At 44.6% G+C, this 24,021-nt stretch overlaps 2 protein-coding genes across 2 annotated transcripts; both read left to right on the forward strand.

Annotated features, from left to right (window-relative positions):
• The first annotated feature begins 1,168 nt into the window (after positions 1–1,168).
• Positions 1,169–6,392, forward strand: tmem38a (transmembrane protein 38A). Its single transcript, XM_012828276.3, has 6 exons — positions 1,169–1,914; positions 3,030–3,186; positions 3,722–3,906; positions 4,173–4,260; positions 4,615–4,732; positions 5,612–6,392. The coding sequence occupies exons 1-6, from the start codon at positions 1,791–1,793 to the stop codon at positions 5,819–5,821; spliced, it is 882 nt and encodes a 293-aa protein (XP_012683730.1). The 5' UTR covers positions 1,169–1,790; the 3' UTR covers positions 5,822–6,392.
• Positions 6,393–9,070: 2,678 nt separating this feature from the next.
• On the forward strand, positions 9,071–21,234 carry LOC105900896 (cartilage oligomeric matrix protein). The gene is made up of 19 exons (XM_031574328.2): positions 9,071–9,347; positions 10,833–10,906; positions 11,018–11,069; positions 11,506–11,657; positions 11,881–12,018; positions 12,114–12,188; positions 12,284–12,433; positions 12,716–12,820; positions 12,949–13,056; positions 13,544–13,703; positions 13,850–13,968; positions 14,562–14,614; positions 15,014–15,207; positions 15,668–15,846; positions 15,949–15,997; positions 16,134–16,330; positions 16,786–16,958; positions 17,610–17,749; positions 20,094–21,234. Exons 1-19 carry the CDS (start codon positions 9,281–9,283, stop codon positions 20,150–20,152), a joined length of 2,244 nt encoding a protein of 747 aa, XP_031430188.1. The 5' UTR covers positions 9,071–9,280; the 3' UTR covers positions 20,153–21,234.
• Positions 21,235–24,021: the final 2,787 nt, after the last annotated feature.

Genomic DNA, 24,021 nt, shown 5'->3' on the forward strand with positions numbered 1-24,021 from the left:
GGATAAAAGCGTCTGCTAAATGACTAAATGCAAATGTAAATGTATATTCTTAAGTCATTAAGAGTGTTTGGAAATGATCTCCATCAACTCTGACACCATTTGGTCTCTTGTTGTGCCATGCTAGGGGACCCCCCTTGGCTGTAGTAGCCATGGATGCAGCTGCCATCATTTGCCAGCCTCACGGCAGCCCCAACAGGGTCTATTCCCTCCTGCCAGCTATCTTTCAAAGCTGTCATAAGGTCCTCCTCCTGTTAGTCAGCCACGCTTTCCACAGCAGTCACCAACCACACCAGATATCATATGACATGATCTTATGCAGGTGTGATGGTAGCATCCATGGGTTTTTTAGCCTCCTTCCAGCATGGCCGTCTCCCATGTCTCCCAGGGGGATGGGGTAAACATCACCACTTTGTGTCAGATATTTGAAATATTCCAAAATTGACTGATTGGGTCAATTGGGTACCACACTTACATGTAGGGCACATTTGTGTAGACTGAAATTATTAGCTAGAGTCCCCCGTCCTCTTAACTTCCCGTTCTAATCATAGGCAGCCATAAGGTACTCCCAGGTCAAGTGACTTGTGCATAACCTGTCAGACATGTCCATCATTTCCTGATCACAGAGAGGATGCACCCCCATCTACAGTTGGGCCCAGGGAGACGCTGAGAACTGGAAGAGGAAGTAAGGCCAGACACTGACAGAAAGAAACCCTTAGACAAACTCTATGCATGGTGCAACACACTTTTGTTTTTCATACAGAGGTACTAGGTGTGCATAGGTGCCACAAATATTTGCATATTTCCACTGTCCCTGATCAAGGCATGTGTATTGAGCTATTTGTGTGTGTGCCTATCCACCGGAAGAACCTTACAAGCAATCGTACAAGCAACATTACAAGCTAAATCGCCCTTAAGTTGAGTCTCAGTGCTAATGTTAAGTGGGTAAGAGAATTCTTATGATAAAACCAGCCAAAGCTATCAAGTGCTGTACACAAACTCAGTCCCAGTTATTCTCAGAAACTCTATTCTATTCTCAATCTTTCGTTTTGATTATTTCTTGAAATATTAAAATCTTTTTTTTAACGTCTGCCGTAGGCTATTTAATGGTTTCTGAAGCACACACCCACATACGCACACTGAATATACGACACACAGAATCCGTTTTAAGGAGATTATCTTCGACCCATGGTTGCAAAACAACATTTGCTGTTACTTTTTTTTCCCGCGTGTAGCTGGATCGGCACCAGATTTCTCCAGCCACATGAAGCCTATTGTCGGAGGTCACTCTATTTTAAGCACCCCTGCTGTAAGTTTCCGATTGTAGATCATGGGGTATCATTTGGACGAAGTTAGGGAAGAACAGAATTTAGCTCAGACAGAATCAGTCGCATAGGTCTACGTATTTTGAGTCAAAACAGTGTCTTTGATACCCGGTCCTATCAATAAATGCGCATCGACTCCGGCATCTCAGGATGTCTAACACAGGGGTCGCCAGACGACATGAATGCATGTATATCTCTAAATTGACCTTGCTAACAACATTAGAATTAGAAATACCACACACTGATTAGGCTTTGACGAACGGTGGTCGTTCTGTAAATGGCTCAGAAAAAAGTCTGCGCGGATGAGGTAGCCTATGGTTCAGGCTATTAATAGGAGAGCTAGGGTGACGGAGTTTTGCTCGTGTAGACTGAGGGCTTCTTCGTGGCGAGTCGCCGGACACGGTATATGTATTCCTCTTGCGCTGATCGTTAATTTAGTACATGCGGTAGTAGTTTCACTTTAAAATCATGGACGTGTTAGACGTGTTAAATCTGGGCGAAGTGTCCGTCTATTTTTCAAAGATGGCAATGTTTCCAGTTTTTGATCTTGCCTATTACATCGTATCCATACTCTACCTCAAGTATGAGCCAGGTGAGTGACATCTTAATTCATTTTTGGTTGAATTGTGTGTGCTTCACTGGGGGAGAACGCAGGTATTCGCATGCACCGCTGCTGTCATCTGGTGCGACCAGCGTCCTGTCATTAGTAATTCCACACAAACCACATTCATCGATATAAAAGGTTCAGCTGACATTCCTTGCTATTACGTGATTAATAGGCAATTTACAGTAGTCTATTACCTCATTTACACAGAAAAGCTTTGTCAAGCTTGATGTAGCCCTCAAGGGTAGAAAAGTCTTTCAAACCCATTGCACTTTGTTTAGCTTTAAATATCTGAATATTTCTCTTGCTACCATTGTAGGCATTGAAGGCAAAGTTACTTCACTTTGCGCCCCCATGAAATTGGATAGAGTGAGACACATACCAAAGTTGGGGGGTATAAATAGAATTTCCTTAAATAGACAATAGAGGGTCCTGCTCTTAACCTAGTTACTATTTGTTTCCTTCATGGTTTATCGGAACAGGAAGAGAAAGGGCTGCCTTATCTTATTCAGAGTCAAAGTTATTAAAGCTAATTCACAATGTATTTACACACTACACAACAGATACTGTAGGCCAATAACAACACACACAGAGAGAGAGATACACACACCCAGAGAGAGAGAGAGAGAGAGGGAGAGAAAGAATTACACAAATCTCTGCAATTGTGTTTCCTAAGCAAACATCACCCTGTGTAGATGTTTGGTCATATATAGTTCGGTAGATTTTTTAAGATCAGAGGCATGTCTTTGACCTTTGTTTGCTGGTTTGTGCTGTAAATGAGTTCAGCACTCTGTGGGTGTCATAGGTCAGAGTTTTATCCTGGCCTGCCAGTTGCGAAGAGGGACAAGGAAGAGACCATTTATTTTTAGGCCACATTTGTAAGGATCAGCTTTCTGTCAAATGTCCACCAACATGTTCCTTAAGCCAAATCACACCTGTTGTGTGGGGTCCACTCATCGCAAAAGCACAGGAATGGGAAGGATATTGCACTGGCGGTGTGTGTGTGTGTGTGTGTGTGTGTGTGTGTGTGTGTGTTCATGTGATCTGTTGTAACCTGCATGTATGTGTGTGACACTGAAGGAAACGTGTGTGTTGCGTTGCAGGCGCGGTGGAAGTGTCGCGCAAGAGTCCCGTGGCCTCATGGCTCTGTGCTATGCTCTACTGCTTTGGGAGCTACATCCTGGCAGACATCATCCTCGGGGTCTGCCCCATTGACTATTTCCAACACAACACCCACATCCTCCTGGCCACTGCTGTCTGGTGAGGGCCTCCGTCTCCGCCTCGCTGCCCACAGCACTAAGCCCAACCAGAAACTGATGTTCAAAACAAACAGCTAAAGGCTGCCATGGTTATGGTGCTAATAAGTAGTGTAGTTTGCCTTTCTGAGTGAAATGAACAAACACATCACAACTTTCAGGGGGCTCAGGCCCTGGGCACTGTAAAGCACCCTTAGACAATTTTATTGTTTAGATTTTGTACGTCTATCTAATATTCACATTTGTGAATACATCACTGTACAAAAAAAACCCTGGCAGGGGAGAGTGGGGAAGCATATGATTACCCATCACTAGTATGTACTGAGAATAAAGGTATAAAGTAGTTACCCATCACTAGTATGTACTGAGGATAATGTCAGTTAAAAAGTAGTTACTGGTTTAGTAGTTCAAATGAAGAAACATGTCCTGTGAGTTTGTTCTTATGTTCTGCCTCTTTCCTTGTTTGTGGGTTTTCTTTCCCTCTCCTTTTCTCACACATTTCCATACATTTCCATACACACGGCACTCCCCAATCCTAGGTACCTTGTCTTCTACTGCCCTCTGAACCTGTTCTACAAGTGTGTGGCCTTCCTGCCCATCAAGCTGGTGCTGGTGGCTCTGAAAGAGGTTGTACGCGCACGCAAAATTGCCGCTGGGGTGCACCACGCACACCATGCCTACCATCACGGCTTTTTCATCATGATCATCACCGGCTACGTCAAAGGTATGTGTCTGTGTGTGTGTGTGTGTGTGTGTGTGTGTGTGTGTGTGTGTGTGGGTGTGTGTCTGTCTGTCTGTCTGTGTGTGTGTGTGTGTGTGTGTCTGCGTCTGTGTGTCTGTGTGTGTGTGTGTCTTTGTCTCTGTGTGTGTGTGTGTGTGTGTGTCTGTGTCAGTCTTGGCCCCACAGAGGTCAGCTAAATCCTAATCAGATCTTCGCGCCTGGCCGTACACCCCTGCACTAACTTTCTCCACCTCTATTCTTATCCGCAGGCTCCGGAGTGGCTCTCATTTCCAACTTTGAGCAGCTGCTGCGCGGCGTGTGGAAACCAGAGACCAATGAAATCCTCAACATGTCATTGTAAGTTTACTCTGTGTCCTCCTGCGGAGAAATAAACACACTTTTATTGTGCCTTAAATGTCACCGGAGTTAAAGTATAGAGTAAAGATGTGTGCTCCAGAAATGAAGTGTGTTTAAAAGTAAGTGAATTATCCTGTAATCAAATAATAACACCTGTGTTATCTTGCTGTGTGTGTGTGTGTGTGTGTGTGTCTGTGTGTGTGTGTGTGTGTCTGTGTGTGTGTGTGTGTGTGTGTGTGTGTGTGTGTGTGTGTTTGTGTGTGTGTGTGTGTGTGTGTGTGTGTGTGTGTGTGTGTGTGTTTGTGTGTGTGTGTGTGTGTGTCTGTGTGTGTCTGTGTCTGTGTGTGCTATCAGCCCAACCAAGGCCAGCCTGTACGGAGCCATTTTGTTTACACTTCAGGAGGCTCATCTTCTGCCCGTTTCCAAAAGCACTCTCATCTGTGTATTCACTCTGTTCATGGCCACCTCAAAGGTATTTACCAGAGACACTCACTAGAACCTCACCAGAGGAACTGTCTCGTGTTTGCTGTTTGTTATTTGTTAATGCAGCTAAACATTCAGATTTTCAAATAATTCAACTGATCTTGATCGTGATCGTCTTGATCGAGTCAGGCGTATCTTTGGCTTTATTCACGTTTATTGGGAACAGGCTCAAGCATTCAGACACTGATACAGAATGGCAAATTGCGTTGTATGCAAATACAATGACAATAAAGGCTTTTTTCTATTCTATTCTAAAAGGGAGCTGGCTTAAATACTCAGACACATTTTACAGACTCAGGGTAGACAAAGCCACTAACCCCCAGGCTAATCACACTAGGGCATTCACAGAACACACAGCCTCTTAATCGCTAACTAGCCATACATGTGGACATTAACAGAAGGGGAAAACACCAATCACTCCATTTAGAACATTAAAACCAAAGTCTGGAGACATCTATATCTGTGCATTGGGAGACACTGGGAGACATCCCATAATGAACACAACAAGGGAGTACACAGATATTCACACTTCACTCCCGCTACATGCAGTACACAGTTATTCACACTTCACTCCAGCTACATGCAGTTTATTCACACTTCACTCCTGCTACATGCAGTTTATTCACACTTCACTCCAGCTACATGCACAGTTATTCACACTTCACTCCTGCTACATGCAGTACACAGTTATTCACACTTCACTCCAGCTACATGCAGTTTATTCACACTTCACTCCCGCTACATGCAACGGTATTTTAAGAACTCGGTACCATTCTGCAATGTCATTGTGTGTGAGACGGTCAATTTAAGGGACATGTCCTCAGAGAAGCGGAACCTGAACGCTGAAGTTCTTGTTGTTGTGCTTCAGGTGTTCATGACGGCCACACACTCCCACGGATCTCCGTTCGCCCTGGTCGAGTCCTGGGTGTGCCACCTGCTCTTCGGCTCGGCGCTCGCCGCCTCAGATGACCACCACGCCCCCGCCCCCGCCGCCCCCGCGCCCGCCGCCTCCCCCGTCAAGACCAAGGAGGAGCTGAGTGAAGGAACCCGCAAAAGGAAGTCCAAAAAGGCGGAGTAGATCACCTGCAGATCAGCAATGGAAAGATGAAACAGATGACACATCCCACAGCAGCCTTACAGCAAATCCACTGTCCTGTGGTCACCCCTCAGCCTCTTCTCTAGGCATGGGGGGGCGCATAGGACTTCCTGTTCATTTATACAGGAAAGAGGCAGGCGATATGTACCACTGGATGCTCTTTTTAAATGGTGCTTTAACAAGACAACTACGTATTTAATTATATTTAATTATGTAAATATTCTTCATTATAATGATAGGATGCTGTAAAAAGCTGTAAAATGTCCCACGTGGTTTTACATATTTATTTATATATTTCTCACTAGTCAACCCCTATTCCTCTGCTTGCATTAGGATTTGGCGATACATATGTCAGGCGTGGTGGATTGAAATCCATTTGTTTAATTCAGATCATTGCATTTCTACCGATTAATGATTTCAGAAATAATACGTGTGGAATAATCTATTGAATAAAATGGTAGAACACTGTATGACAAGAGATTAAGCACCACTGGTTAGTATTTTCTGTACATGGCAACTTTTTACATAGAAAATAAACGAACGAATGTCTGGACACGGTTTCGATTTTTTTATTTGAATGTTACTATGAACCTTTTTGAAACATTTCCCTTTGCGAGCATTGACATGTGTATGACAACCCTCTCATGAGACCAATCAGACAATTATTTCTTCAAAAGAATAAAGAGAGGAAATAGATCAAAAATGTACCCTGGTGACCAATTTAATATGATCTCCATTATGTTGTTATTTGTATAAAAGAAACATTTTCAAAAGGTGTATGCCAATTATGGACAGTTAATATTTCAAATACTTTAAGCTTCTATTAAAAAGGACTGTCATAAATGCCACGGAGATAAATCCAAACTGTTTTGGGGGAGAAGGAGAGGACCCATGACTGCTACACATCACCAGCACATACACACTGCAGAGGTATCAAACAATCAGGGTTTTGAAGCTTTACACATTGAAGTGACTTTTTGTCTTTTATTGTGTTAGTTTTACTGTGAGGAAGGCCATACTGGGCGCTGTTTCACATTTTCTGCAAATTTGCTATGAAGATTGTGCAGGAACCCACCTTCTTACAAGCCACTCAAAGCCACCGGCAACGTCTGTCTTTTAACAACACTAATGGACTGCGCAATATTTAAAGTGTTTTTGACTTTGTTTCACTGCATGTTGCGTAACATGTAATGAGTTCATTGTACAAGACCACTGCAGTGCCTTCCACAAGGCTCACCTCCTGGAAGAAAAACATGTTTGATCTTCGATCTTTGGCATAATTACGCCCGGGGTTTAAATTAAACGTGACAGTTTAGTGGCTGTCCATTTGTTTACGTACCCCAGCGTTGACCAGCTCTCCGCGCACACACCTGTGGAGAGGCCGTTCAGCGCTCACTGATTGACTTCACAGAGGGTTAAATGTGTCTCACCCTTCACCTTACTGGGGCTGCAGAAGGGGAACAGATCACTCGTAAAAACACAGAGCACTCACTTCCCTCTGGTCTTCCCTCTGGACTTCCCTCTGGAAATCAGTGATTCATGTGCAGCACTAAAACTACTGATACATGGGATTTCTACCTCAACAGTGGAGGGCAGTACTTGATATGTTTTGCCAAATGTCAACCTGTCTAAAAAAGATGTTACTTTGTAGAACCACACCGTGAAGATCCAACTGTGCCACTTGTATTATCATGAGGTTTTAAAAAGCCGTCTGTGGCAGATTTACAGTGAGGGGGTTCCTCTGGGGTCTGCACAGGGAGGTTAGACAGCTAAATAGACCCCAGATAAAATCTGATCCTGGGACAGTGGCGGCCAAGGCCTGGTGAAGACCCGCTGCTGAGACTGGATGACATTAAAGCCTGTCAAGGTGCGTTGAGCCGGACCTCTTGGGTGGATGAGGGGAATTCTCTCCACATCTGCGAATGCAATCACTGGTGAATAAGATATACAACACACAACACACAAATAACCAATCCTGGAATCCTGCAAAGGAAAAACCTTGAATGGATCGCTGGAATGCAAATAAAGTGTTTCTCCATTGATAAAAAAAACATATTTGTCACGGCTCATGAGGCTCATGTTCTTAAAGAATTAACAGACCCGTTAACTGTGCTTAGTACTGGGTTAAAGCCACACAGGAACGCTACTGCTCAAACACACTCAGCAGAAAGCTCTGTAATCCATTAAAACTGATTCTGTGAGGTGATCAACCCATATTCAGAACAGCATTATCAATTTGTGCAAGGTTTGTTTGTTTTTGTACATCTCATCATCATCATCATTGTTTATTCAGGGAGAATTGACTGAGCACAGGGCTCTTTTGCAGCAATGCCCTGATTGAGGCTACATAATACATACAACAATAAATAAACAAACCATAACAAAACAAAACAGACAAAATGAATAAACAAAACACATTAAATAACTCAGAAATTAAGTATAAAAAAAATAACATAAAGTAAAAAGAATTAAATCAGAGAATCATTTAAAACAACAGCATTGAGGCACATCCTTAGCATCTAAAAGGCTCTTAAATTGGTTGACAGACAAATACTTGGTAAGTATCTGACTTTACTTGACTTTATTTGATGATAAATAAGTACACAGTGTGTTTAAATTAATGGCTTCAGAGTTGAGGATGCTGGGTACAAATGACAAGATGAACTACGAAATGTTGCTTTTATTATTCACAGAAAATAGTGAATGTTGAGTTAAAAGTAGTAAATAGACTCCCAAGTTAGCAGAAAGATCATAGTAGGTGATAAGAAATGTGAAAAAGAGACTGAGATACATACATTGCACAGCATCAGTTTAATCTGTGAAAGGGCAACAACAGCTGACAACCGCCTCTTCCAAGTCTGTTCCTACCTGTAAGAAGGGAGATATGAGGGGTGAAAAAGAGAAAGCCCATATGTAGCAACTTGGCAGGACATTTAGGAGTGTTGATAAAATCTGAAACCTTACAAAGGTAATACTTAAAAAGGTATGAGTGTATGAAACCTGCTGGACACCAACTTTCAATAACAATCAACAACAGTGGGAATAACAATCAACAACACTGGGAATAACAATCAACAACAGTGGGAATAACTGAAGCAAAGCCTATTTTCACAACACATGAGGCCTATGGGCCTAACCTGCATCGGCATATGTGTGTGTGTTGGTGGTTTAGGGGAGATCTCTGATGCTGTCTTACTTGGCACTGATGTCAAATGGTAAGTATAAAAGCAGAGGAGGAGCAGGGAGCACACACTCACACACACTCACTCACTCACACACACTCACTCACACACTCATGCTGGTGCCTCCCTCAGTGGCTCAGACCGCCACCACACTCAACCTGATGTGGCTCTGAAGACTGAAGACAGAAGAGGGCTTCACTTGGCTTCAACATTTAGTTTTTTCCCCCCTTTTAGTATTTCTTTGAGGAGATCGGACAGCATGCTTTGGATTTTGCCGCTCACCATAGCCTTTTCCCAGTGCTACATCATAGTGTCTGGACAAAGAGGTAAGAAAACAAGCATTATTCTTTGGTCTGTGGCAAAACTGAGAAAAATGTTTTTAGTGAAGCAGAGACAGGAACAACAGAAAAAACCCTTTGAAATGGCATGCGATGACTGGAAGATGTGACTGTAAGTATTAGCACACAGAGCTGAAGATTCTGTGTCACCTCTATATTCTCTGAAAAGTGACCTCTATATTTTCTGAAAAGTTTATCGGACAAAAGGATACACTTCTTACATTAATTCCATGATCACAGTGATGACTGAAATGCAAAGTGAACTCTGAAACATAGCAATTCACATATTTACAGTTATGCTTCCACATTACATTAACAATTTCCTGGTTTCAGCATGTTTTGTGTATTTTTGGTATATTATGAGGGAAAAATGTCACTAATTTGCCTTTCGCAAGAGATGCGCCGCCTGGCTGTGCTTCAGTAGCCGCTGTGTTTTCAGAAGCAGTTTTTTTGAGCCCCTGAGTTTATGCTGGGAAATCATTTGGAAAACACAGAATCAGCTAATGGAAAGAGCATACCGTCCCTGCTCTAAGGCTCGGAGGCCTGGGGGGTGGGGGGTGGGGAGGGGTGGTCTGACAGCTCCCTGTGGGAGAGCGTAGGGAGAGAGGGGGGGGGGGGGGGGCATGGCATGGCAGGTCAATCTCTGGGGCTGGGGTGCTGAGGTGTCTCCCTGTGCCCCCTACCCCCCCCATTCCCATCATATGGGAACAAACTTCCCACAACTGCACCCATAAATTCCCACTCTGGACAAGCTCATAAATGAAAGACAAACAACAGCAAACGACTCGGGCACGGCCCCTGCAGGCTTCCTGTCCTCACTGATGAAGACCTTAGGCTTCACACCAAACCCACAACGGAAGCTTTGCAGTGATTGTCATTTCGAGCATTTTGTGACTGTCTTATGAAAAGAAGACTGTGATCTTGAGACAGAACTTTCGGACAGAAATACAACGAAAAGAGTAGGGTGTACCAACCACACACACAAACACATGCACACGCATAAACACACACACACACCGACACACCGACACACGCACACACACACACACACACACACACACACACACACACACACACTCTCACTCTCACTCTCACTCTCACTCTCACTCTCACTCTCACACACACACACACACACACAAACACACTCGCACACACACACACATACACACACGCACACATTCACACTCACACACACATGCACCCAAACCACTACCCTCCCAAAGTGTGTCTCATATACACGACTGAGGCATCTACTTCCAGAATGTTCCAAATGAAATATGCAGATTTGCAGACAAAAACAATAAAATAAAAACACTCCCTGTCTGTCAGCCATTGGCAGCAAATTCCTCACAGTCACTAGGTCTATCTCATCAGTTATATTTTATTATTGTAAATTTGTATTTGTTTGGTACATGATACATAAACAAATAAATAAAATCTGTGGGAGTTGAACTGCACTGTTTCTGAACACAGATGGTGAAATCATCAATCAAATCAAGGGAACCAATCAGGCCCTGGCAGAAATCAAGGAGCTTCTGAAGCAACAGGTAACCATGGATACTGATCTCTGCTGGCTCTCCACTCGAGCTGTTTTCTTAATGTTTAACACAGGCAGACATGCTGCATCTGAGTAAATCTGTCACACTGCCCTCTTCCAGATCCATGAGATCGTTTTCCTGAAGAACACAGTGATGGAGTGTGAGGCGTGTGGTGAGTGTTCATGATGTCTGTCCACCAGGTTGACTTCCTGTCATGTACACCTGCTGTGTCTCAGCATTAGGAATCTATTCTTAGAGTATTGTTGTCTTAGAGCATCTCAACTGAAACTTCACATGAAGAAAACCGGATTTGATCCATTTAAAAAAAAAAAAACATTAAAAGTCGAATTTAAAAATGGCAATGCTTTAATTTGGGTCTAAAAAAAAAAAAAAACATCTCTACAAACAACTCTGAAACTAATATAACCCAAGACTCAGAATAGGTATAACAAAAGGTGAGTTTAGAGGAAACAAACAACCGCTCTACTCTACTTAAATGTCAAACTGTGATGAATAGTTAGGCTTTCACCATCCTGTTAAAAACCATGTAGCTGGTTTAAAACTGTAACGCCACAGGATGAGCTAAAGCTCGTCTCCCCTTCCTGCAGGCATGCAAGGGGTGGGGCCACCCCCACCCTCCTGTGACCCTAACCCGTGCCACCCCGGGGTCAAGTGCACTGAGACGCCAAATGGCATCCGATGTGGACCCTGTCCAGATGGCTTGGTGGGCAATGGGACCCACTGCACGGATGTGGACGAGGTGAGCTTCTGCGCTGCGTCCAGGTTTGCCAACAGTAGGAGCTAAAAGTGAATCCATGCCATACTATTACGGCACACATCAAGTAGTCAAGTATTCATTCATTATGATTCAGTAGTGAGCACACTGCATGATTGTATTCTATTGTATGGCTGTCGTTGTGTCTATTAGTCGTGTTTTGTGGTTGTATAACAGGTGTCTCTCTGTGCTGCTTTCATGTGTGCAGTGTACAGTGATGCCGTGTCACATGGGCGTGCGATGCATTAACACCTCCCCTGGGTATCGCTGTGGCCCGTGTCCTGCGGGATACACAGGCCCACAAGTCCATGGGGTCGGGCTCGCTCACGCCATGACCAACAGACAGGTTTGGGTCGACCCACCTCATCAAGAGATTTCAAGGCAGCCAGCAGTGTTTTAGACACAGATTTAAGCCTCTTTTGTTCTTTGTTCTTCTGGCAGACCTGCAAGGACATCAATGAGTGTGAAGTTGCCAACGGAGGCTGCGTGGAAAATGCTAACTGCATCAACACACCAGTATGTGATCAGCCATAGATGTGTGAGTTTCTTCTCATGTCCCTTTTGCTGTGGACCATGTGTTTTTTGTCATGCTACTGGTTCTGTATTGACAGGGATCTTACAGGTGCACCTGTAAGAAGGGATTTGTTGGAGATCAAAACACTGGATGCAGAGCAGACCGAGGATGTGACGACGGCCAAGTTAACCCATGCCACACCAATGCAGACTGTATTCCTCAACAAGACGGGACAATAGAGTGTGTTGTAAGTTTCAAACTGAGGCCCTTTAACTTCTTTATGGAATTCTAATACCTGTGACATGACCTATGACCTCACAAATACATTCTTATTACCTCACAATTCAGGATCTATGATGTCACTTTTCAATAACTGTGACCTCACAATTAATTTCTAATGACCTCACAATCCTACACCTGACTCACAATTTCACCATGTAATGACAATGTAATGGATACTACAAGGACATGAACAAGGGCTGAATGAAAGACAAACTGCATTTTAATTTTAAACCCTTTTTTTGTTTAGTGTCATGTTGGATGGGCAGGCAATGGTTATTTCTGTGGGCCTGATGTTGACATTGATGGCTTCCCAGATCACAAGTTGCCCTGCCCTGAGACAAACTGCCAAAAGGTGGGAAGAGTTGTTGCCATCTGAATAAACACCAACACGAGGAGAGAATCCATAATTGTTATCTATTATCTATGTCTATGATGCCAGACACTGAAACTGATCAGATGTGCTGTGTTCCATTCCACCAGGATAACTGCATAACGGTGCCCAACTCTGGTCAGGAGGACGCGGACAAAGATGGCGTCGGAGATGCATGTGACGATGATGCAGATGGTGATGAGATACCTAATGGAGAGGTTAGTCACACACACACACACACACACACAGTGACACACACACACACACACACACACACACACACACACACACACACACACACACACACACACACACACACACACACACACACACACACACACACAGATAAGATAACCACAACATCAGCACCAACAACACGTGTTCCATTCCTACCCTCAGATTTCGGCATCAGACCCCAGCTTACTAGAAGGGGTTGGTCTTTCTGTTCATGACAGACTGTAGAAATGAGATTTGGGGGATTTTTTTTCTCCTGTTTTAGTGTTGGTCCCTGTTCATGTAATAACTCTGAGACCAGAGGAAAGGACACAATCCCACAGCAGCTCAGAACAACATGGGAACACAACACTTTTTTCGGCTTTCACGGACTTGTAGATATGCCAGATCTCACCTCACCTCAACATTAGGTACAACGTTTCAGTCACGCATGTTAATCAAGACGCTGACCCTGAAAGTATATTCTGGCAGGACAATTGTGTGCTTGTGCCAAACGTGGACCAGCGGAACGTGGATCAGGATGACTTTGGTGACGCCTGCGATAACTGCCGCCTGGTGAAGAACAGCGATCAGAGGGACACTGATGGGGACGGCAGGGGCGATGAGTGTGACGATGACATCGACGGAGACGGTAAGGTCAGAACAACCCAATCTGGGCCGGACATGGGCCGGACATGGGCCGGACATAGGCCATAGGTGGGGTGGGTCGGTTGCAGCTTCGCCTGCTGCTCATGTCCTGGAAACGCTGAATTCATCTGCAACCTCTATCACTTCTAGGTATCAAGAACGACCAAGATAACTGCAAAAAGACGCACAACGTTGATCAGATAGACAGAGACAGAGATGGAGTAGGGGACGCCTGTGACAGCTGTCCTTACATCCCCAACCCTGACCAGGTGAACTCATCAAACACACACACACACACACACACACACACACACACGCAAGGGACCAGATATGCTTCTCACACACATACAACACCCCAAGTGACCAGGTGTCCTACTCTCTGTCTCTCACCCACACACACAAACACACAAACACACACACAAGGGACCAGGGGTTCTACTCTCACACACACAAAACAACAAGTGACACGTTACTAACCCTGAACACTAAACTAAGGTACTAACGTTACTCACCCTGAACACTAAACCAAGGTACTAACGTTACTAACCCTGAACACTAAACTAAGGTACTACCGTTACTAACCCTAGACACTAAACTAACGTACTAACGTTACTAACCCTAGACACTAAACTAACGTACTAACGTTACTCACCCTGAACACTAAACTAACGTACTAACGTTACTCACCCTGAACACTAAACTAAGGTACTAACGTTACTCACCCTGAACACTAAACTAACGTACTAACGTGTGCTAACAAGTAGGTCCTCTTCATACTCAGGAGTAATAAACATCACAAAGCATCTCTGTGCATTTTTCCTCCCTGTGTAGACCATGTGTAATCCCACTTTCCTCTTTACAGCTCGATAAAGACAACGACTTGATTGGGGACCCTTGTGACACCAACAAGGACAGGTAGGTTAATGCTGCCGTTGAGTCGACCGTGTCACTGTGCAAATAGCTTCACTGATTCACGTTAGAAATAAATAGGTCTCTGTAACACTGCTGTGACAGGCCACTTTCATCCCCTTCCTGTTTTATTGTCTTCTTTGTGCATGCAGCCTTGTGTGCTTGTTCTGAAGGTTCTCAGTAGTAAAACTATAAAAAGACGATCACAAAAAAGAAACAAATAGATCTGTGTTGAGTTGGCATTACTGCCTCATTAGTGTAGCCTTTGTAGGTTTGGTATCATAGCGGATTCCTCCACAGTCACAAACAAATGTGGCCCAGTTCTTTATTACAGGCTAATCTGTTGAAGCTAGCTGCTGTAATTATGGCCATGTGTGTTTGAGTTCCTCCTGCATCTCTGTCCAGCGACGGTGATGGACACCAGGACACGCGCGATAACTGCCCAGCGGTCATTAACAGCTCTCAGCTGGACACTGATCGAGATGGCCTCGGGGATGAGTGTGACGACGACGACGATAATGACGGGATCCCCGACTTCATCCCCCCCGGCCCCGACAACTGTCGCCTCGTCCCGAACCCCCTGCAAGAGGACTCTGATGGTACATTCCACATCTGGTGCCTATGTGTCATTTCTGAGCCAGCAGTTCCCACGTCCTTTTCATGGCAGGCCCCCCTTTGACAATGAGAAACATTTTTTAAACATTTTTTATTTCATTTCATCAATCCCACTGCCCCACTCTTTGGGAACCAGTGGCCTATGCAGGTTTTAGATTTTGAATAGCTGCCACAACAACCCCACTGACTGTCTCAGGAAGTGATGAAGCAGTGGTCTCACTTTGTATAATACTTATCAGAAATGAATGAATTTATCAATGAATTTAATACCACCGACTTCTAATGTTAGCACACAGTTGCTAGGACACTTCATCTAACACTATCTTTAAATGCAAATCTTGTAAAAATATGTTTTCATATAAAAAAAAATTGCTTTGTATAGTATTGCACAAATGTGTTACTGATTTGTGTCCAACTTTTACCTCTGCCCTTTGGTTCTTGTAGGGGATGGGATTGGCAATTTGTGTGAGAATGATTTTGACAACGATACCTTCGTGGATAAATATGATGACTGCCCAGAGAACGCAGAAATCACCCTGACAGACTTCCGAGCCTTCCAGACGGTGGTGCTGGACCCCGAGGGGGACGCTCAGATAGACCCCAACTGGGTGGTCCTCAATCAGGTCCAGTTTGTACTCGCACTTGTACTCCAAACATTTTGTCTTCCAATGAGATCTTTTGATTCTTTGACGTTTGACTGAATGGTGTCTTGAACTTTTCAATAGGGCAGAGAGATTGTTCAGACCATGAACAGCGATCCTGGCCTGGCTGTTGGTAAGAAAACACACCCTGTCATTCTCACTAAGTAGAAACACTTAAAGAAAAGCCATCAGGGTCTACGGTTACACAACAGAAGATATGTGAAACCTGCGACCCCTCTGTAAAGAAAGCACTGTTCTCCTCGTCACAGGTTACACCGCATTCAACGGCGTCGACTTTGAAGGGACGTTTCATGTGAACACTGTGACTGACGACGACTATGCCGGCTTCATCTTCGGCTACCAGGACAGCTCCAGCTTCTACGTGGTCATGTGGAAGCAGGTGGAGCAGATCTACTGGCAGGCCAACCCTTTCCGAGCCGTGGCTGAGCCCGGCATCCAGCTGAAGGTAGACTACAGTGGACCCTTTTAAAAATCACAAACTTCCATCACCACCTACACGCTTACTGGCAGTCATTGAGGGGCAGTGCCAGTGTAAACATCATTCATAATCAAGAGGAAAACACATGGCTTAGACTGGGGCTACTGGTGTTTGCCTCAAATGTCTGCAGAAGTTTCCAGTCTAAGAATCACACAAAATCTTCTTTAAACTAGTGACTAGTCACTCCTCATGATGATGAAACTGTTTAGACAGCAGACATCCCCACTTTCCATGCGAATGACTAGGGCCTCTGTGGCCGGCACGTCCACCCTCTAACCTGCCTTTAGAACAGCCTGATGTATGTATGTGTCAGCTTTCCATGGTGAGCATTTAGGCCTCTGTATGCAGTGCAAGCCCCTTTGAACCCACCCTTTAACCTTTGAACCCACCCTTTTAACCTTTGAACCTTATGTACACGTCAGGCTGTGAAGTCATCCACAGGACCCGGGGAGAACCTGCGCAACTCGCTGTGGCACACGGGAGACACGACGGACCAGGTGAAGCTACTGTGGAAGGACTCACGCAACGTAGGGTGGAAGGACAAGACCTCCTACCGCTGGTTCCTCCAACACAGGCCGACAGAGGGCTACATCAGGTACTGAGTCACTGCACAGGGGGGCTACATCAGGTACTGATACTCACTGCACAGGAGGGCTAAATCAGGTACTGAGTCACTGCACAGGAGGGCTACATCAGGTACTGATACTCACTGCACAGGAGGGCTAAATCAGGTACTGAGTCACTGCACAGGAGGGCTACATCAGGTACTGATACTCACTGCACAGGAGGGCTACATCAGGTACTGATACTCACTGCACAGGAGGGCTACATCAGGTACTGATACTCAAGCTGTGAAAGAGCTGTCATATTTACCTATGATGTGTGTACATTCAAAAGATTGAATACCATCCAAATAAAGTGTGACCAAGATTTCTTTGGTTAATATGGTTGTACTTTACATAATGTAAGTACCAGATAATAATACTACTAATAAAAGTTAGTAAAGGTTATTACATGTTACTAACCTGACAAGCTAAACGTAAACATCAAACCCATTTCTAACTCGAAGTACATCCCATGACAACATAATGTTAATGTAAAACACACACTGTACTAAGCTTTAATTTAGTTTATATTATCTGTTGCTATCTGTTGCATTGGCTTGAGTGATCCCTGTGATGCCCTATGTAATATATTCCACATGAAGATAAAGTCAGTGGTGTGTGCTCTGTGTGTTTGTGTTTAGGGTTCGTTTCTACGAGGGCCCTCAGATGGTGGCGGACACGGGCATCATCATCGACACCACCATGAGAGGAGGCAGGCTGGGGGTGTTCTGCTTCTCTCAAGAGAACATCATCTGGGCCAACCTGCGCTACCGCTGCAACGGTGAGAACTGCCCGAATAGAACCCCACCGGCCAGATTAGAATCACCAGCCAGATTAGAATCACCAGCCAGATTAGAATCACCAGCCAGATTAGAACACCAGATAAGAACACTACCAGCCAGATTAGAACACCACCAGCCAGATTAGAACACCACCAACCAGATTAGAACATGATAGGCCCAGGGGATTTCACAACACTTTACCTATCAGGGATGTGTTTCCCCCAAGGTGTGGTAGTGCAGACGCCATCGTCACAGAGACAGTGTCATTTCACTCACGGTCAGTTAACGCCATCGTCACAGAGACAGTGTCATTTCACTCACGGTCAGTTAACGCCATCGTCACAGAGACAGTGTCATTTCACTCACGGTCAGTTAACGCCATCGTCACGGAGACAGTGTCATTTCACTCAGTGTCAGTTAATGCCATCGTCACGGAGACAGTGTCATTTCACTCACGGTCAGTTAACGCCATCGTCACAGAGACAGTGTCATTTCACTCACGGTCAGATAACGCCATCGTCACAGAGACAGTGTCATTTCACTCACGGTCAGTTAACGCCATCGTCACAGAGGTCACAGAGACAGTGTCATTTCACTCACGGTCAGTTAACGCCATCGTCACAGAGACAGTGTCATTTCACTCACGGTCAGTTAACGCCATCGTCACAGAGGTCGCAGAGACAGTGTCATTTCACTCACGGTCAGTTAACGCCATCGTCACAGAGGTCACAGAGACAGTGTCATTTCACTCACGGTCAGTTAACGCCATCGTCACAGAGGTCACAGAGACAGTGTCATTTCACTCACGGTCAGTTAACGCCATCGTCACGGAGACAGATTTCACTCACGGTCAGTTAACGCCATCGTCACGGAGACAGTGTCATTTCACTCACGGTCAGTTAACGCCATCGTCACAGAGGTCACAGAGACAGTGTCATTTCACTCACGGTCAGATAATGCCATCGTCACGGAGACAGATTTCACTCACGGTCAGTTAACGCCATCGTCACGGAGACAGTGTCATTTCACTCACGGTCAGTTAACGCCATCGTCACAGAGGTCACAGAGACAGTGTCATTTCACTCACGGTCAGTTAACGTCATCGTCACGGAGACAGATTTCACTCACGGTCAGTTAACGCCATCGTCACAGAGACAGTGTCATTTCACTCACGGTCAGATAATGCCATCGCCACAGAGACAGTGTCATTTCACTCACGGTCAGTTAATGCCATCGTCACAGAGGTCACAGAGACAGTGTCATTTCACTCACGGTCAGTTAACGCCATCGTCACAGAGGTCACAGAGACAGTGTCATTTCACTCACGGTCAGTTAACGCCATCGTCACAGAGGTCACAGAGACAGTGTCATTTCACTCACGGTCAGTTAACGCCATCGTCACAGAGGTCACAGAGACAGTGTCATTTCACTCACGGTCAGTTAACGCCATCGTCACAGAGGTCACAGAGACAGTGTCATTTCACTCACTGTCAGGTTAACACGGTCATTGCACTACAAGGCTTTAGGGGAAACACACCTCAGAGTGTCCACTTTGGCCTTCATGTTTTCATTACAGTCCAGTTCGGCCGTTATTGTGTACTTGATGATGGCTACCATAGTCATTAACATGCATTTCAACCAATGACATGTCGAACACACACACACACACACACACACACACACACACACACACACACACACACACACACACACACACACACACACACACACACACTAACATACTGGCCATTCAAACTGCTGTAACAGTTGAATAAAGAAAGGTCATATCAAGGTTCCACAAAGATTAATACACTTTAACTAGAGCACTTAAAAGTATTATGTTTAATAGACTTCAACTAGAGCACTTCAAAGTATTATGTGTTTAGTACACTTCAACTAAAGCACTTAAAAGCATTATGTGTTTGCTTGTTGTCAAAGTGATGTTGGTGGTTTGTTCATGTGGATTAATGGTGCAAACTATGTTAAGACATCCTGAACGTAAAGTGTAAACAAACTATAAACATTCATTACTTATGGTTTATCAATGCTGAAGTTCATGGTGTGTCCATGTGACTGCATGGATAGAATGAAGCTAGGGAAGGAAGCTGTATGGCCATGGCCAATAGAGGATAACTTACAGTGCTACACTACAGCTGTCCCACATGCCATCCTAACACACAGCTCAGCGTGAGCTCTAGATGCCTACTGGCCTAATGCATGATCTTTCACAGATACGATACAGTGTGAGCTCTAGATGCCTACTGGCCTAATGCATGATCTTTCACAGATACGATACAGTGTGAGCTCTAGATGCCTACTGGCCTAATGCATGATCTTTCACAGATACGATACCCGAGGACTTTGAGAAGTTCCAGAGTGAACAGGTGCAGCTGTCCTTCTGATCTCCGAGTGTCAGCTCCGACCCAAGAGCTGCAGGAGTCCTTCCTTCAGGAACACACTCCATTCACAGGAAACAATCATATCAGCGCAGCGCAGCGGAACTGTGCGCGGAGTCCACCATGAGTACACAGTCCCGTCGCTCTTATCAGCTCGACTCAGGAAAACACAGAACAGCACCGTCGGGAAAACCTGAATGTTGTTCCCCACTTGTCCCCCATGGTGTGGGGCACGGTCACGTCTTTATGAAGTGTACAATGAGTACATATCTATACGATTCAGTACCTGTAGTCATATAGTCCTGTGTATGCCTGGGCTATGTCCTGTTTGACATCAACATTTTAGTATTACAACATTAAAATGTGAAATAAAGGGCTTTACAGGTCTTTGATTTTGACTATGGACTATTTGACTATTATTCCTGGAGAGATTAATACAGTTTTAGATCAAGTTAATTATGGATTATTATACAAACTATAGAATCATAATGTATGTGTTCCATTGACTGTTTTACACGTTGTGATGTGTGTGTATTGCTTATGAGGGATTAAAAATGAGATGCTGAGAAACTTGTTGCCTATTTGTTGCCTAGCAACATGTTGACATATCAGTCCTTTGCCTAACCAACAATCTACTGGTGACCAACATGGGGGACCAATAAGAACAGAGGCCTCCACCTTTGTGTTTAAATGGGGGACCAATAAGAACAGAGGCCTCCACCTTTGTGTTAAAATGGTGAAACGCTTTCTTACTTACTAGATAATCTGCTTGAAGCATTTTTTTAAACCAATTTTATGTGAGTAATATAATAATAACAATCATAAATAACTAAATACTAAATCAAATATTTCTTTGTATGCACCTCTGGATATTACTAAACAAACCAATAACTGCCGGTGTTAGAGACACAAACATGCACGGGTACTTCAAATATATTTAAAAAAGCACATACAGAAATACAGATAACAAAATATAAATTGGAGAACATGGACATCTGGTACATAGCTGAAACACCATGCAGATTCACATAGCATACATACGAAAAGCCTCCGTGGACATTGTTCAGTAAGAGACTATATACAATGAGAAGGTGCCTTCCAAAGTAGTTTTATCATTAAACCTGGAGAACATGAGGAGTCAGTCACAGCAACAGAGGTCACCCACACAATGGCCATCCCGTTGGGTAGGGACGAGGGGGAGAGCTGCCTTACTATGAGAACTTTTGGAAAGAAACATTCTATTTTTTTTTCTATGCCATGACTGAGAGGAAAGAAAACAAACAAACAAACAAACCAACTCTAAACAAGCAACATTTACAGCACAAACCAAAAGACGACAGGGAGGTTTAAGTGCATCCTTTAATGTCAAGAAATCAGAAGCAGGTTTGCATTTACATCATCACTTTCAATGCTTAGTTGCCCACCAGGTGGCGTTACAGGAGTTTCAGCACAATGAACAGAGAAGGGCGTCACTGTCATGTTGTTGTTTTGTTGTTGTTGTTGTTGTTTTGGTTTGTTTTGGGGGAGAAGGAAAACAAGGCAGATAACATTTCTCACCACAGAGTTTCCCAACCGCTTCACTCCCCTGCTCCTGGGGCTTTGTTTCAAAGAGACAGAGAAATGGAACCATTCAAACGGAGGAGTCAAGCACCTGCTCTCCCCAGATAATAGCGACCCGTGGGCCATCGATCTGCCCCAGAACCAGCCGCCACCATCATCATCCTCCTCAGACAGCAGATGTCCAGGGCTGGAGCCCCTCTGTAATGGCCTTCTCTCCTGGATGGCTCTCTCTGGATGGCCGAGGGGAAACTATGAGTTCGCTTTGCAATCTAGACTTCCAGTCTTACTCTCCCAGTACTGGGCTGAGATTAGGCTTAATGTTTACATATTCCCACCAAACTCCACTTAGAACTGCCCCGAAATTAGGGTTAGTGTTTACATATTCCCACCACACTCCACTTAGTACAGAGAGAAATGCCCTCATTCACACATGACATCAATTCTACTCTCTGACACAGAAAGCACGGCTTCCTTTCTCTCCACCCGGGATAAATAGATATACATTCTACACTTCATATAGACATGATAGTACACCACACTAGAATGGACAAAGCCCTTTCAAATGTTGCATTGAGAAATGCCTGGCCTCTGTGTTAGCAACTCCCCCGTCTCGGTTTCCCAGGGGTCCGTGTCGTACGGTGACTATCCAGGAGCGCCCTAACACTCGACAGTCTCATCTGTGTGTGTGTGTGTGTGTGTGACTTTGACGGTCTCGTCTGTGTGTATGGCTCAACAGTCTGCGCTTGGAGGGTTGAAACAGTCCCAGTTTTCATGAAGCCAGTGAAAAAGTGCAAAAACAACTCACAAAAAAAAAACAGGTACAAGAGCAAGACCTAGAACCTAGAACAAAGCAAGACCCAGAACCTAACATGGAGCAAGACCTAGAACCTAACGTGGAAGGAACGAAAAGGTTGGGGATAGGTGAAGTATCAGAGCTACAGGAGGAAGAGGAAGAGGATGCTGCCGGGCGCCAGCGAAGAGTTGGCAGGCAGGCAGGCATGCCCACCATGAAGCACAAACTACCAACATGCATGACCACGCCACAGCCAACGTGAAACGCACCAGAGAGAAGACAAAACAAACAAAGGATTCAAAGAACATTTTGGTCCAGCGGCGGGGGGGGGGGGGGGGGGGGGTTCCAAAGGCTGACGTAATTTTGGTGTGAGTGTTAGTACATTCTAATTCCAGCGCTCAGAAAACTTAAAAGGGCGAGGGGAAATTCATGCGTACTGCACCTCTTCCAGAGTCAGCAAGCGAGAGAAATAGAGATCATAGTTCGTCAGGAGCAGTATGTTTTCAAAAATAACCTGCATTTGCTTTTTGTCAGTTTTGAAACATTTTTTTGTCATGCAGTCATCGTATTTTACCAATAACTGTTATATACAATGTTTGCCAGGATTTGATCCTGGCAGACAAATTAAAAGAGATAGATATGTCTAAACAACAAAAAAGAGGAAATCCTCCTTCAGTTTTTCCTTTCCCAGTATGGCACTAGGACAAGGGGAGCAGACGTGAAGAATGTACCCCAGAGTTTAAAACTGAATGAAGTCATAATCTCTATATTAACAATGCATATAATACACTTTGCTTCAAACCACTGACAACAAAGGCCTAGGACAGCACTGGTCAGCCTCCCGCACTGAGAGTGCTCTCGTGTCAGTGTGCGTCATGAACACACAACCCAGGTGTACCTCCACTCTCGTGTCAGTGAGCATCATGAACGCACAACCCAGGTGCACTGCACTCTCGTGTCAGTCATGAACGCAGAACCCAGGTGTACCTGCACACTCGTGTCAGTGAGCGTCATGAACACACAACCCAGGTGTACCTGCACACTCGTGTCAGTGAGCATCATGAACACACAACCCAGGGGCACCTGCACACTTGTGTCAGTGAGCGTCATGAACACACAACCCAGATGCACCTGCACTCTCGTGTCAGTGAGCGTCATGAACGCACAACCCAGGTGTACCTGCACTCCCAGCCGCGCTGTGCTGTTCCTCACTACACTTGGCTCAGTGATAACGTTCAGGTTGATCTTTTTGCATAGGAATCACAAGTTCATCTGCCAGAAAAACAAAAAGCCACTACAAAACAAACAAACAAAACAAACAAACAAACCAACCAAATCTGTAGTCCACACAAATAACAGTGTGATTCCTGTACATCTTACACATTGCAAACATGGTACACTTGGTGGAACTGGAAAAAAAGCAATTCAAAATCACATTAGAGAACAAACTGCAAGTATATAAATAACTTAATTGACTCTTATAAACACTCTTGTAAGGAGCAATAGCCTCCCCTTGCTTGCT

Source organism: Clupea harengus, chromosome 10, assembly GCF_900700415.2.
Source record: "Clupea harengus chromosome 10, Ch_v2.0.2, whole genome shotgun sequence".
Classification (NCBI taxonomy): domain Eukaryota; kingdom Metazoa; phylum Chordata; class Actinopteri; order Clupeiformes; family Clupeidae; genus Clupea; species Clupea harengus.